General features: G+C 56.1%; 1 protein-coding gene across 1 annotated transcript in view; it reads left to right on the plus strand.

Moving 5' to 3' along the window:
• LOC116958785 (intermembrane lipid transfer protein VPS13D-like) overlaps positions 1-15000 on the plus strand; it is a 92627-nt gene that overhangs the window by 68193 nt on the left and 9434 nt on the right. The window contains 10 exon segments of the mRNA XM_076057663.1: positions 100-285; positions 1214-1375; positions 1778-1927; positions 3336-3479; positions 4945-5041; positions 11176-11333; positions 13301-13435; positions 13884-14036; positions 14038-14052; positions 14981-15000. The exon segment at positions 14981-15000 is cut by the window's right edge and continues 113 nt beyond it. Of these exon segments, the coding sequence (XP_075913778.1) occupies positions 100-285; positions 1214-1375; positions 1778-1927; positions 3336-3479; positions 4945-5041; positions 11176-11333; positions 13301-13435; positions 13884-14036; positions 14038-14052; positions 14981-15000 (1220 nt within the window).

Raw genomic sequence — 15000 nt, forward strand, 5'->3', positions numbered from 1 at the left:
GTCTCTGTGTGTGTGTGTGTACACTGTGTGTGTGTGTACTCTGTGTGTGTGTGTACCCTGTGTGTACCCTGTGTGTGTGTGTACACTGTGTGTGTGTAGGTGGAGGGTGGGGTGGAGTCTCTGTGCGACTCCACCCCAGTGGTGCTGGGCCCGGCTGCCCCCTGGCCCCTGTTTGCTGGCTCCCCCGTGGATGCCGCCCAGGCGTTTGGCTACAGCAAGCTGAGGGCCGGCTCGGGGGCACTCAGTGTGCACGTGACCCTCAGTGGGCCAACTCGCGTCCTGCAGGTGGGGGGTGGGGTGGGGGGGGGTGGGGGGTGGGGGGTGGGGTGGGTGGGTGGGTGGGTGAGTGAGTGAGTGAGTGGGTGAGTGAGTGAGTGGGTGGGTGAGTGAGGTGGGTGGGTGGGTGAGTGGGTGGGTGGGTGAGTGAGGTGGGTGGATGGGTGGGTGAGTGGGTGGGTGAGTGGGTGGGGGGTGAGTGAGGTGGGTGGATGGGTGGGTGAGTGGGTGGGTGAGTGGGTGGGTGAGTGGGTGGGGGGTGAGTGAGTGGGTGGGTGAGTGAGTGAGTGAGTGGGTGGGTGGGTGAGTGAGTGAGTGGGTGGGTGAGTGGGTGAGTGGGTGAGTGAGTGAGTGGGTGAGTGGGTGGGTGAGTGGGTGAGTGAGTGGGTGGGTGAGTGGGTGAGTGAGTGGGTGAGTGGGTGAGTGGGTGGGTGAGTGAGTGGGTGAGTGAGTGAGTAGGTGAGTGGGTGGGTGAGTGAGTGGGTGAGTGAGTGAGTCGGTGAGTGGGTGGGTGGGTGAGTGAGTGAGTGAGTGGGTGAGTGAGTGAGTGGGTGGGTGAGTGAGTGAGTGGGTGAGTGAGTGGGTTAGTGAGTGAGTGGGTGAGTGAGTGAGTGGGTGAGTGGGTGAGTGAGTGAGTGAGTGGGTGAGTGAGTGGGTGGGTGGGGGGGGGTGGGGGGGTAGGTGAGTGAGTGAGTGGGTAGGTGATTCGGTGAGTGAGTGGATGAGTGGGTGAGTCGGTGGGTGGATGGGTGAGTGGTTGATTGGGTGGGTGAGTGGGTGGGTGGGTGATTGGTTGATTGAGTGAGTGGGTGGGTGAGAGTGGGTGAGTGAGTGGTTGATTGGGTGAGTGAGTAGGTGAGTGGGTGATTGACTAGGTCAGTGACTAGGTGACTATGTGGTTGACTATGTGGGTGACTATGTGGGTGATGCTTCACAGGTGATGGACATGTCTCATCGCAAGCCGGGTCATGGATCACAGGACCAGAGGGAGTCGACCTCCCCCACCACCTCCACCACCTCCTCCACCTCCTCCACCTCCTCCTCCACCTCCTCACACCTCAAGCCCTCAGCTTCCTCCTCTCCTCTTCGCGACTTGGAGGTGTGCTCACCCGCTCGCTCACCCACTCGCTCACCCACTCATTCGCTCACCCACTCGCTCACCCACTCACCCACCCACTCATTCGCTCACCCACTCACCCACTCATTCGCTCACCCACTCGCTCACCCACTCACCCACCCACTCATTCGCTCACCCACTCACCCACTCATTCGCTCACCCACTCGCTCACCCACTCACCCACCCACTCATTCGCTCACCCACTCGCTCACCCACTCACCCACCCACTCATTCGCTCATCCACTCGCTCACCCACTCGCTCACTCACCCACCCACTCACTCACTCACTCACCCAGCCCCAGGCTACCTGGTGAGCGTGTCGCTGGTGAGCGTGTCGCTGGTGAGTGTGACGCTGGTGAGCGTGACGCTGGTGAGCGTGTGCAGGTGAGCGTGTCGCTGGTGAGTGGCGTGGGAGTGTCGCTGGTGAGCGTGACGCCTGAGGAGTTGGTGCTCGCCAGCCTGAGCGGCATCGCCGCACGGCTCACTCGCAGCGCCAGCGAGCACTCACTGGACATCAGCATCTCTCACGTGCAGGTGGGTGGGTGGGTGGGTGAGTGGGTGGGTGAGTGGGTGGGTGGGTGGGTGAGTGAGTGGGTGGGTGGGTGGGTGAGTGGGTGGGTGGGTGGGTGAGTGGGTGGGTGGGTGAGTGGGTGGGTGGGTGGGTGAGTGGGTGGGTGAGTGGGTGGGTGGGTGGGTGAGTGGGTGGGTGGGTGAGTGGGTGGGTGGGTGAGTGGGTGGGTGGGTGGGTGAGGGGGTGGGTGAGTGGGTGAGTGGGTGGGTGAGTGGGTGGGTGGGTGAGTGGGTGGGTGGGTGGGTGGGTGGGTGAGTGGGTGGGTGGGTGAGTGGGTGGGTGGGTGGGTGGGTGAGGGGGTGGGTGAGTGGGTGAGTGGGTGGGTGAGTGGGTGGGTGGGTGGGTGAGTGGGTGGGTGGGTGGGTGGGTGGGTGGGTGGGTGGGTGAGTGGGTGGGTGAGTGGGTGGGTGAGTGGGTGAGTGAGTGGGTGAGTGGGTGAGTGAGTGGGTGAGTGAGTGAGTGAGTGGGTGGGTGAGTGAGTGGGTGAGTGGGTGGGTGGGTGAGTGGGTGGATGGGTGGGTGGGTGAGTGGGTGGGTGGGTGAGTGGGTGGGTGGGTGAGTGGGTGAGTGGGTGATTGAGTGGGTGGGTGAGTGGGTGAGTGGGTGAGTGGGTGAGTGAGTGGGTGAGTGGGTGGGTGAGTGAGTGGGTGGGTGGGTGAGTGGATGAGTGGATGGGTGGGTGAGTGGGTGGATGGGTGGGTGGGTGAGTGGGTGGGTGGGTGAGTGGGTGGGTGGGTGAGTGGGTGAGTGGGTGATTGAGTGGGTGGGTGAGTGGGTGAGTGGGTGAGTGAGTGGGTGAGTGGGTGGGTGAGTGGGTGAGTGAGTGGGTGAGTGGGTGAGTGAGTGGGTGAGTGGGTGGGTGAGGGGGTGGGTGGGTGGGTGGTGGGTGGGTGAGTGAGTGGGTGGGTGGGTGGGTGAGTGGGTGGGTGAGTGGGTTAGTAGGTGGGTGGGTGAGTGGGTGATTGGTTGAGTGAGTGGGTTAGTTGGTGGGTGGGTGAGTGGGTGAGTAGGTGGGTGGGTGAGTGGGTGAGTGAGTGGGTGAGTGGGTGGGTGAGTGGGTGGGTGAGTGGGTGGGTGGGTGAGTAGGTGGGTGAGTAGGTGGGTGGGTGAGTAGGTGGGTGAGTGGGTGAGTGGGTGGGTGGGTGGGTGAGTGGGTGGGTGGGTGGGTGAGTGGGTGATTGAGTGAGTGGGTGAGTGAGAGTAAGTGGGTGAGTGGGTAAGTGAGTGGGTGAGTGGGTGATTGAGTGAGTGGGTGAGTGGTTGAGTGGGTGAGTGAGTGACTGAGTAGGTGAGTGAGTGAGTGAGTGACTGAGTGGGTGAGTGAGTGGGTGAGTGAGTGAGTGAGTGGTTGTGCGTGCGTGTGTGGTGCAGGTGGACAACCAGCAGTGTGACGCTGTACGGGAGGTCATGCTGAGTGTCCAGCCCGGGCGAGACGGTGACACTGGCAGGCTACCAGCGGTGCAGCTGAGCATCGTCCATCTCCCCAGTGACAACGCCTCCACCAGCATCTACAAGGTGGACTTTCCCGCCCACATAGTCACCCACCAAGTCACCCATGTAGTCACCCACCCACCCAGTCATCTAGTCACTCACCTAGTCACCCACCTGGTCACCCACCTAGTCACCCACCCACCCAGTCACCTAGTCACTCACCTAGTCACCCACATAGTCACCCACATAGTCACCCACCCACCCAGTCACCTAGTCACTCACTTAGTCACTCACCTAGTCACCCACCCAGTCAACCACTTAGTCACCCACCCAGTCACCCACGTAGTCACCCACCCAGTCACCCACGTAGTCACCCACACACCCAGTCACCTAGTCACTCACTTAGTCACTCACCTAGTCACCCACCCAGTCACCCACGTAGTCACCCACCCAGTCACCTAGTCACTCACTTAGTCACTCACCTAGTCACCCACTTAGTCACTCACGTAGTCACCCACCCAGTCACTTAGTCACCCACTTAGTCACCCACATAGTCATTCAAGATCCACAGTCTGTTGGGGCTGTCAGCAGCAGCAGCAGCGTCTATGAAGGCTACCGGCACTGTGGCTACACACACAGAGGGAGTGGGTGGCCAGCACCACGCCCGGCCGCCTTTGTCTCCTCCAGTGCTAGCGATGTTCACTACACCACCACAGCTACACCACCACCACAACCGCTACAGCTGGTTACTCATTTGAGGCTGAGTCGACCTAGGGGAGGCCCAGGACCGGTTCAGATTATCGTCGCCGGTGTAGGCCGTGAGCGGGAATCGAACTCGGGTCGCCAGGTTCATAGCGCAGTGTGGCGCTAACCGCTGCACCACCGCTCTCCACACACACACACACAGACGCACACACACGCAGACACACGCAGACACACACAGACACACGCAGACACACACACGCAGACACACGCAGACACACACACAGACACACACACGTAGACACACGCACACACAGACACACACACACGCACACACACGAAGACACACACATGCAGACACACACACGCAGACACACACACAGACAGACACACACGCAGACACACATACACAGACACATGCACACGCGCACACATGCAGACACACACACACAGACACACACACACAGACACACACACAGAGACACACACACACAGACACACACACACACAGACACACACACACAGACACACACACAGACACACACAGACACACACACACAGACACACACACAGACACACACACACAGACACACACACACAGACACACACACGCACACACACACAGACACACACAGACACACACACACAGACACACACACGCACACACACACAGACACACACAGACACACACACACAGACACACGCAGACACAAACACACGCAGACGCACACACACAGACACACACACGCAGACACAACAACCGCCATTCTCCACTAAGTGGCGGTGACGTCACCACGTCGACCCACGTGACCAACCCCGTGACCCTCCCCCCCCCCCCGTTACCCAGAGGCTCATGGTGAGCGTGCGAGCGATGAGCGTCAACCTGGAGGAGAAGCTGCTGCTGAAGCTGCTGCAGTTCTTCGGATACGGAGACAAGGAGGGAGGTGAGTGGAGTGCTGAGTCTGTGGGTGACAGTGCTGAGTCTATGGGTGACAGTGCTGAGTCTATGACAGTGCTGAGTCTATGGGTGGCAGTGCTGAGTCTATGGTGACAGTGCTGAGTCTATGGGTGACAGTGCTGAGTCTATGGGTGACAGTGCTGAGTCTGTGGGTGACAGTGCTGAGTCTATGGGTGACAGTGCTGAGTCTATGGGTGACAGTGCTGAGTCTATGGGTGACAGTGCTGAGTCTATGGGTGACAGTGCTGAGTCTATGGGTGACAGTGCTGAGTCTATGGGTGACAGTGCTGAGTCTATGGGTGGCAGTGCTGAGTCTATGGGTGACAGTGCTGAGTCTATGGGTGACAGTGCTGAGTCTATGGGTGACAGTGCTGAGTCTGTGGGTGGCAGTGCTGAGTCTATGGATGGCAGTGCTGAGTCTGTGGGTGGCAGTGCTGAGTCTGTGGGTGGCAGTGCTGAGTCTATGGGTGACAGTGCTGAGTCTATGGGTGACAGTGCTGAGTCTATGGGTGACAGTGCTGAGTCTGTGGGTGACAGTGCTGAGTCTATGGGTGACAGTGCTGAGTCTATGGGTGACAGTGCTGAGTCTATGGGTGACAGTGCTGAGTCTATGGGTGACAGTGCTTAGTCTGTGGGTAGCAGTGCTGAGTCTATGGGTGACAGTGCTGAGTCTATGGGTGGCAGTGCTGAGTCTATGGGTGACAGTGCTGAGTCTATGGGTGGCAGTCCTGAGTCTATGGGTGACAGTGCTGAGTCTATGGGTGACAGTGTTGAGTCTGTGGGTGACAGTGTTGAGTCTATGGGTGACAGTGCTGAGTCTATGGGTGACAGTGCTGAGTCTATGGGTGACAGTGTTGAGTCTATGGGTGACAGTGCTGAGTCTATGGGTGACAGTGCTGAGTCTATGGGTGACAGTGCTGAGTCTATGGGTGACAGTGCTGAGTCTATGAGTGACAGTGTTGAGTCTATGGGTGACAGTGCTGAGTCTATGGGTGACAGTGCTGAGTCTATGGGTGGCAGTGTTGAGTCTATGGGTGACAGTGTTGAGTCTATGGGTGACAGTGCTGAGTCTATGGGTGGCAGTGCTGAGTCTATGAGTGACAGTGCTGAGTCTATGGGTGACAGTGCTGAGTCTATGGGTGACAGTGTTGAGTCTATGACAGTGCTGAGTCTATGGGTGACAGTGCTGAGTCTATGGGTGACAGTGCTGAGTCTATGGGTGACAGTGCTGAGTCTGTGGGTAGCAGTGCTGAGTCTATGGGTGACAGTGCTGAGTCTATGGGTGACAGTGCTGAGTCTATGGGTGACAGTGCTGAGTCTATGGGTGACAGTGCTGAGTCTGTGGGTAGCAGTGCTGAGTCTATGGGTGACAGTGCTGAGTCTATGGGTGACAGTGCTGAGTCTATGGGTGACAGTGTTGAGTCTATGGGTGGCAGTGCTGAGTCTATGGGTGACAGTGCTGAGTCTATGGGTGACAGTGCTGAGTCTATGGGTGACAGTGCTGAGTCTATGGGTAGCAGTGCTGAGTCTATGGGTAGCAGTGCTGAGTCTATGGGTGACAGTGCTGAGTCTGTGGGTAGCAGTGCTGAGTCTATGGGTGACAGTGCTGAGTCTATGGGTGACAGTGCTGAGTCTATGGGTGACAGTGCTGAGTCTATGGGTAGCAGTGCTGAGTCTATGGGTAGCAGTGCTGAGTCTATGGGTAGCAGTGTTGAGTCTATGGGTGACAGTGCTGAGTCTATGGGTAGCAGTGCTGAGTCTGTGGGTGACAGTGTTGAGTCTATGGGTGACAGTGCTGAGTCTATGGGTGACAGTGCTGAGTCTATGACAGTGCTGAGTCTATGGGTGACAGTGCTGAGTCTATGGGTGACAGTGTTGAGTCTGTGGGTGACAGTGTTGAGTCTGTGGGTGACAGTGTTGAGTCTGTAGGTGACAGTGCTGAGTCTATGGGTGACAGTGCTGAGTCTATGGGTGACAGTGCTGAGTCTATGGGTGACAGTGCTTAGTCTGTGGGTAGCAGTGCTGAGTCTATGGGTGACAGTGCTGAGTCTATGGGTGACAGTGCTGAGTCTATGGGTGACAGTGCTGAGTCTATGGGTAGCAGTGCTGAGTCTATGGGTGACAGTGCTGAGTCTGTGGGTAGCAGTGCTGAGTCTATGGGTGATAGTGCTGAGTCTATGGGTGACAGTGCTGAGTCTATGGGTGACAGTGCTGAGTCTATGGGTGACAGTGCTGAGTCTATGGGTAGCAGTGCTGAGTCTATGGGTAGCAGTGCTGAGTCTATGGGTAGCAGTGTTGAGTCTATGGGTGACAGTGCTGAGTCTATGGGTAGCAGTGCTGAGTCTGTGGGTGACAGTGTTGAGTCTATGGGTGACAGTGCTGAGTCTATGGATGACAGTGCTGAGTCTATGACAGTGCTGAGTCTATGGGTGACAGTGCTGAGTCTATGGGTGACAGTGTTGAGTCTGTGGGTGACAGTGTTGAGTCTGTGGGTGACAGTGTTGAGTCTGTAGGTGACAGTGTTGAGTCTATGGGTGACAGTGCTGAGTCTATGGGTGACAGTGCTGAGTCTATGGGTGACAGTGCTTAGTCTGTGGGTAGCAGTGCTGAGTCTATGGGTGACAGTGCTGAGTCTATGGGTGACAGTGCTGAGTCTATGGGTGACAGTGCTGAGTCTATGGGTAGCAGTGCTGAGTCTATGGGTGACAGTGCTGAGTCTGTGGGTAGCAGTGCTGAGTCTATGGGTGATAGTGCTGAGTCTATGGGTGACAGTGCTGAGTCTATGGGTAGTAGTGCTGAGTCTATGGGTGACAGTGCTGAGTCTATGGGTGACAGTGCTGAGTCTGTGGGTGACAGTGTTGAGTCTATGGGTGACAGTGCTGAGTCTATGGGTGACAGTGTTGAGTCTATGACAGTGCTGAGTCTATGGGTGACAGTGCTGAGTCTATGGGTGACAGTGCTGAGTCTATGGGTGACAGTGCTGAGTCTGTGGGTAGCAGTGCTGAGTCTATGGGTAGCAGTGTTGAGTCTATGGGTGACAGTGCTGAGTCTATGGGTGACAGTGCTGAGTCTATGGGTGACAGTGCTGAGTCTATGGGTGACAGTGCTGAGTCTGTGGGTAGCAGTGCTGAGTCTATGGGTAGCAGTGCTGAGTCTATGGGTGACAGTGCTGAGTCTATGGGTGACAGTGCTGAGTCTATGGGTGACAGTGCTGAGTCTATGGGTAGCAGTGCTGAGTCTATGGGTGACAGTGCTGAGTCTGTGGGTAGCAGTGCTGAGTCTATGGGTGATAGTGCTGAGTCTATGACAGTGCTGAGTCTATGGGTGACAGTGTTGAGTCTATGACAGTGCTGAGTCTATGGGTGACAGTGCTGAGTCTATGACAGTGCTGAGTCTGTGGGTAGCAGTGCTGAGTCTATGGGTAGCAGTGTTGAGTCTATGGGTGACAGTGTTGAGTCTATGGGTGACAGTGCTGAGTCTATGGGTGACAGTGCTGAGTCTGTGGGTAGCAGTGCTGAGTCTGTGGGTGACAGTGCTGAGTCTATGGGTGACAGTGCTGAGTCAATGGGTGACAGTGTTGAGTCTATGGGTGACAGTGCTGAGTCTATGGGTAGCAGTGCTGAGTCTGTGGGTGACAGTGTTGAGTCTATGGGTGACAGTGCTGAGTCTATGGGTGACAGTGCTGAGTCTGTGGGTAGCAGTGCTGAGTCTGTGGGTGACAGTTCTGAGTCTATGGGTGACAGTGCTGAGTCAATGGGTGACAGTGTTGAGTCTATGGGTGACAGTGCTGAGTCTATGACAGTGCTGAGTCTATGGGTGACAGTGCTGAGTCTATGGGTGACAGTGTTGAGTCTATGGGTGACAGTGCTGAGTCTGTGGGTAGCAGTGTTGAGTCTGTGGGTGACAGTGTTGAGTCTGTGGGTGACAGTGTTGAGTCTATGGGTGACAGTGTTGAGTCTATGGGTGACAGTGCTGAGTCTATGGGTGACAGTGCTGAGTCTATGGGTGACAGTGCTGAGTCTATGGGTAGCAGTGCTGAGTCTATGGGTGACAGTGCTGAGTCTGTGGGTAGCAGTGCTGAGTCTATGGGTGATAGTGCTGAGTCTATGGGTGACAGTGCTGAGTCTATGGGTAGTAGTGCTGAGTCTATGGGTGACAGTGCTGAGTCTATGGGTGACAGTGCTGAGTCTGTGGGTGACAGTGTTGAGTCTATGGGTGACAGTGCTGAGTCTATGGGTGACAGTGTTGAGTCTATGACAGTGCTGAGTCTATGGGTGACAGTGCTGAGTCTATGGGTGACAGTGCTGAGTCTATGGGTGACAGTGCTGAGTCTGTGGGTAGCAGTGCTGAGTCTATGGGTAGCAGTGTTGAGTCTATGGGTGACAGTGCTGAGTCTATGGGTGACAGTGCTGAGTCTATGGGTGACAGTGCTGAGTCTATGGGTGACAGTGCTGAGTCTGTGGGTAGCAGTGCTGAGTCTATGGGTGACAGTGCTGAGTCTATGGGTGACAGTGCTGAGTCTATGGGTGACAGTGCTGAGTCTATGGGTAGCAGTGCTGAGTCTATGGGTGACAGTGCTGAGTCTGTGGGTAGCAGTGCTGAGTCTATGGGTGATAGTGCTGAGTCTATGACAGTGCTGAGTCTATGGGTGACAGTGTTGAGTCTATGACAGTGCTGAGTCTATGGGTGACAGTGCTGAGTCTATGACAGTGCTGAGTCTGTGGGTAGCAGTGCTGAGTCTATGGGTAGCAGTGTTGAGTCTATGGGTGACAGTGTTGAGTCTATGGGTGACAGTGCTGAGTCTATGGGTGACAGTGCTGAGTCTGTGGGTAGCAGTGCTGAGTCTGTGGGTGACAGTGCTGAGTCTATGGGTGACAGTGCTGAGTCAATGGGTGACAGTGTTGAGTCTATGGGTGACAGTGCTGAGTCTATGGGTAGCAGTGCTGAGTCTGTGGGTGACAGTGTTGAGTCTATGGGTGACAGTGCTGAGTCTATGGGTGACAGTGCTGAGTCTGTGGGTAGCAGTGCTGAGTCTGTGGGTGACAGTGCTGAGTCTATGGGTGACAGTGCTGAGTCAATGGGTGACAGTGTTGAGTCTATGGGTGACAGTGCTGAGTCTATGACAGTGCTGAGTCTATGGGTGACAGTGCTGAGTCTATGGGTGACAGTGTTGAGTCTATGGGTGACAGTGCTGAGTCTGTGGGTAGCAGTGCTGAGTCTATGGGTGACAGTGCTGAGTCTATGGGTGACAGTGCTGAGTCTGTGGGTAGCAGTGCTGAGTCTGTGGGTGACAGTGTTGAGTCTATGAGTGACAGTGCTGAGTCTATGGGTAGCAGTGCTGAGTCTATGGGTGGCAGTGCTGAGTCTATGGGTGACAGTGCTGAGTCTATGGGTGATAGTGCTGAGTCTATGGTGTAGTGATACTGAGTCTATGGTGTGGTGATACTGAGTCTATGGTGTGGTGTTACTGAGTCTATGGTGTGGTGATACTGAGTCTATGGTGTAGTGATACTGAGTCTATGGTGTAGTGATACTGAGTCTATAGTGTAGTGATACTGAGTCTATGGTGTAGTGATACTGAGTCTATGGTGTAGTGATACTGAGTCTATGGTGTAGTGATACTGAGTCTATGGTGTGGTGATACTGAGTCTATGGTGTAGTGTTACTGAGTCTATGGTGTAGTGTTACTGAGTCTATGGTGTAGTGATACTGAGTCTATGGTGTAGTGATACTGAGTCTATGGTGATACTGAGTCTATGGTGTAGTGATACTGAGTCTATGGTGATACTGAGTCTATGGTGTAGTGATACTGAGTCTATGGTGTAGTGATACTGAGTCTATGGTGTAGTGATACTGAGTCTATGGTGATTCTGAGTCTATGGTGTGGTGATACTGAGTCTATGGTGTAGTGTTACTGAGTCTATGGTGATACTGAGTCTATGGTGTAGTGATACTGAGTCTATGGTGTAGTGATACTGAGTCTATGGTGTAGTGATACTGAGTCTATGGTGTAGTGATACTGAGTCTATGGTGGTACTGAGTCTATGGTGTAGTGATACAGAGTCTATGGTGATACTGAGTCTATGGTGTGGTGATACCCCGACCTCTACCCCCCCCTAGACGGGGAGTGTGGCGACAGTGGTTGGCTGGACGCCCAGTCTCTGGAGCGGACGGGGAAGCTCACAGCCGCCCGCCACTACTTTGAGATCCTCAAAATCTCCATGCCTCTGATGCATCTGAGCTTCTACACGAGCCCAGACCTGCCACGTGAGCTGAAGGTACGCACACACACACACACGTACACACACACACACACGTACACACACACACACACACGTACACACACACACACGCACGTACACACACGTACACACACACGTACACACATACGCGTACACACGCAGACACGTACACACACACACACACGCACGTACACACACACACGTACACACATACGCGTACACACGCAGACACGTACACACACACACGCACGTACACACACACACACACACGCGTACACACACACGCGTACACACACATACACACACGTACACACGCGCACACACGCGCACACACGCACACACACGCGCACACACGCGCACACACGCGTACACACACGCGCAGGCACGCACGTCCTATGTGTGTGTGTAGGTACCTACTGTGTGTGTGTGTGTAGGTACCTGCTGTGTGTGTGTGTGTAGGTACCTACTGTGTGTGTGTGTAGATACCTGTGTGTGTGTAGGTACCTGTGTGTGTGTGTGTAGGTACGTACTGTGTGTGTGTGTGTAGATACCTGTGTGTGTGTAGGTACCTGCTGTGTGTGTGTAGGTACCTGGTGTGTGTGTGTGCGTACCTGTGTGTGTGTAGGTACCTGTGTGTGTGCGTGCCTGTGTGTGTGTGTGTAGGTACCTACTGTGTGTGTGTGTAGGTACCTACTGTGTGTGTGTGTAGGTACCTGTGTGTGTGTAGGTACCTACTGTGTGTGTGTAGGTACCTGTGTGTGTGTGTGTAGGTACCTGCTGTGTGTGTGTGTGTGTAGGTACCTGGTGTGTGTGTGTGTAGGTACCTACTGTGTGTGTGTGTAGGTACCTACTGTGTGTGTGTGTAGGTACCTGTGTGTGTGTGTAGGTACCTGTGTGTGTGTGTGTAGGTACTTGCTGTGTGTGTGTGTGTAGGTACCTGGTGTGTGTGTAGGTACCTGTGTGTGTAGGTACCTACTGTGTGTGTGTGTAGGTACCTGTGTGTGTAGGTACCTGTGTGTGTGTGTAGGTACCTGTGTGTGTGTAGGTACCTGTGTGTGTGTGTAGGTACCTACTGTGTGTGTGTGTAGGTACCTGCTGTGTGTGTGTGTGTAGGCACCTGCTGTGTGTGTGTGTAGGTACCTACTGTGTGTGTAGGTACCTGTGCCTGTGTGTGTGTAGGTACCTGTGTGTGTGTAGGTACCTGCTGTGTGTGTGTGTAGGTACCTGTGTGTGTGTGTGTAGGTACCTGTGTGTGTGTGTGTAGGTACCTGGTGTGTGTGTGTGTAGGTACCTGTGTGTGTGTGTGTGTGTAGGTACCTGTGTGTGTGTAGGTACCTGTGTGTGTGTGTAGGTACCTACTGTGTGTGTGTGTGTAGGTACCTACTGTGTGTGTGTGTGTGTGTAGGTACCTGCTGCTGTGTGTGTGTGTGTAGGTACCTGTGTGTGTGTAGGTACCTACTGTGTGTGTGTGTGTGTAGGTACCTACTGTGTGTGTGTGTGTAGGTACCTGTGTGTGTGTGTGTAGGTACCTACTGTGTGTGTGTAGGTATCTGTGTGTGTGTGTGTGCGTACCTGTGTGTGTGTGTAGGTACCTGTGTGTGTGTAGGTACCTGTGTGTGTGTGTGTGTGTAGGTACCTACTGTGTGTGTGTGTAGGTACCTGTGTATGTGTAGGTACCTGTGTGTGTGTGTGTAGGTACCTACTGTGTGTGTGTGTAGGTACCTGTGTGTGTGTGTAGGTACCTACTGTGTGTGTGTGTGTAGGTACCTGTGTGTGTGTGTGTAGGTACCTGTGTGTGTGTAGGTACCTGTGTGTGTGTAGGTACCTGTGTGTGTGTGTAGGTACCTGCTGTCTGTGTGTGTAGGTACCTGCTGTGTGTGTGTAGGTACCTGCTGTGTGTGTGTGTGTAGGTACCTGTGTGTGTGTGTAGGTACCTGTGTGTGTGTGTGCTGGTGGGTTAACGAGCTGCCGGCGTTTCCTCTCTCCGCTGCCCGCCGTCCCAGGTGCTGAAGTCTCGCCTGGGTGTCCGCTTTGTGCGCTTCGAGCACGCCCGTGTGGAGATGGAGCCCTTTGCCAGGATGCACCCCTACGAGACGCTCGACAGCCTGCTGGCCAGCGTGGTCAAACACTACCGTGAGGTGGGACGCGGGGGTCACCGTGGGCGGGTCGTGGTGGTGGTGGTGGTGGTGCTGGGGGTCACCGTGGGCGGGTGGTGGTGGCGGTGTTCACGGTGGCCGTGTTGGTGGTGGCGGTGTTCACGGTGGCCGTGTTGGTGGTGGTGGTGTTCACGGTGGCCGTGTTGGTGGTGGCGGTGTTCACGGTGGCCGTGTTGGTGGTGGTGGTGTTCACCATGGCCGTGTTGGTGGTGGTGTTGGTGTTCACGGTGGCCGTGTTGGTGGTGGCGGTGTTCACGGTGGCCGTGTTGGTGGTGGCGGTGTTCACGGTGGCCGTGTTGGTGGTGGTGGTGTTCACGGTGGCCGTGTTGGTGGTGGTGGCGGTGTTCACGGTGGCCGTGTTGGTGGTGGTGGTGTTGTGGATCACCGTGGTTCTGGATTCAAGCCCTTGGTCTTCCCCCCGCCCACCCAGGAGCTGATGGGCCAGGCGGTGGCCATTCTGGGCTCGGTGGACTTCCTGGGCAACCCGGTGGGTCTCTTGAACGACGTGACGGAGGGGATGAGCGGCCTTCTGCGACACGGCAACGTGGGAGGACTCATTCGCAACGTCACCCACGGAGTCTCCCAACTCCACCGCAAAGGTGACCCCGGGGGAGAGGGGTGACGGGGGTGAAGGGGCGGTGGTTCACGCATCCACCACCACCACCTCCACCACCTCCACCACCACCTCCACCACCACCTCCACCACCACCTCAACCACCTCCACCACCACCACATCCACCACCACCACCTCCACCACCACCTCCACCACCTCCACCACATCCACCACCTCCATCACCACCACCTCCACCACCACATCCACCACCTCCACCTCCACCACCTCCACCACCTCCACCACCACCTCCACCACCTCCACCTCCAACCACCACCACCTTCACCACCACCTCCACCACCACCACCTTCACCACCACTTTCACCACCACCACCACCACCACCACCTCCACCACCACCTCCACCACCTCCACCACCACCTCCACCACCTCCACCACCACCTCCACCACCACCTCCACCACCACCTCCACCACCACCTCCACCACCTCCACCACCACCTCCACCACCTCCACCACCACCACCTCCCCCACCACCACCTCCACCACCTTCACCTTCACCACCTCCACCACCACCTCAACCACCTTCACCACCACCTTCACCACCACCTCCACCACCACCTGCACCACCTCCACCACCACCTCAACCACCTTCACCACCACCTTCACCACCACCTCCACCACCACCTGCACCACCTCCACCACCACCACCACCACCTCCACCACCACCATCACCACCTCCACCACCACCACCACCACCTCCACTACCTCCACCACCACCACCTCCACCACCTCAACCACCACCACATCCACCACCTTCACCACCTCCACCACCACCTTCACCTCCACCACCACCACCACCACCTCCACCACCTTCACGCATCCACCACTACCTCCACCACCACCACCACCACCGCCGCACGTGCACCTAGCCTGGCACGCCCCCCTGCGCTGTGAGCAGGTCACCGGGTCTCTGTCGGA

The sequence above is a fragment of the Petromyzon marinus genome, chromosome 83 (genome assembly GCF_048934315.1).
Source record: "Petromyzon marinus isolate PM22_M1 ecotype Great Lakes invasive population chromosome 83, UKy_Petmar_22M1.pri1.0, whole genome shotgun sequence".
NCBI classification, from domain to species: Eukaryota; Metazoa; Chordata; class Hyperoartia; order Petromyzontiformes; family Petromyzontidae; genus Petromyzon; species Petromyzon marinus.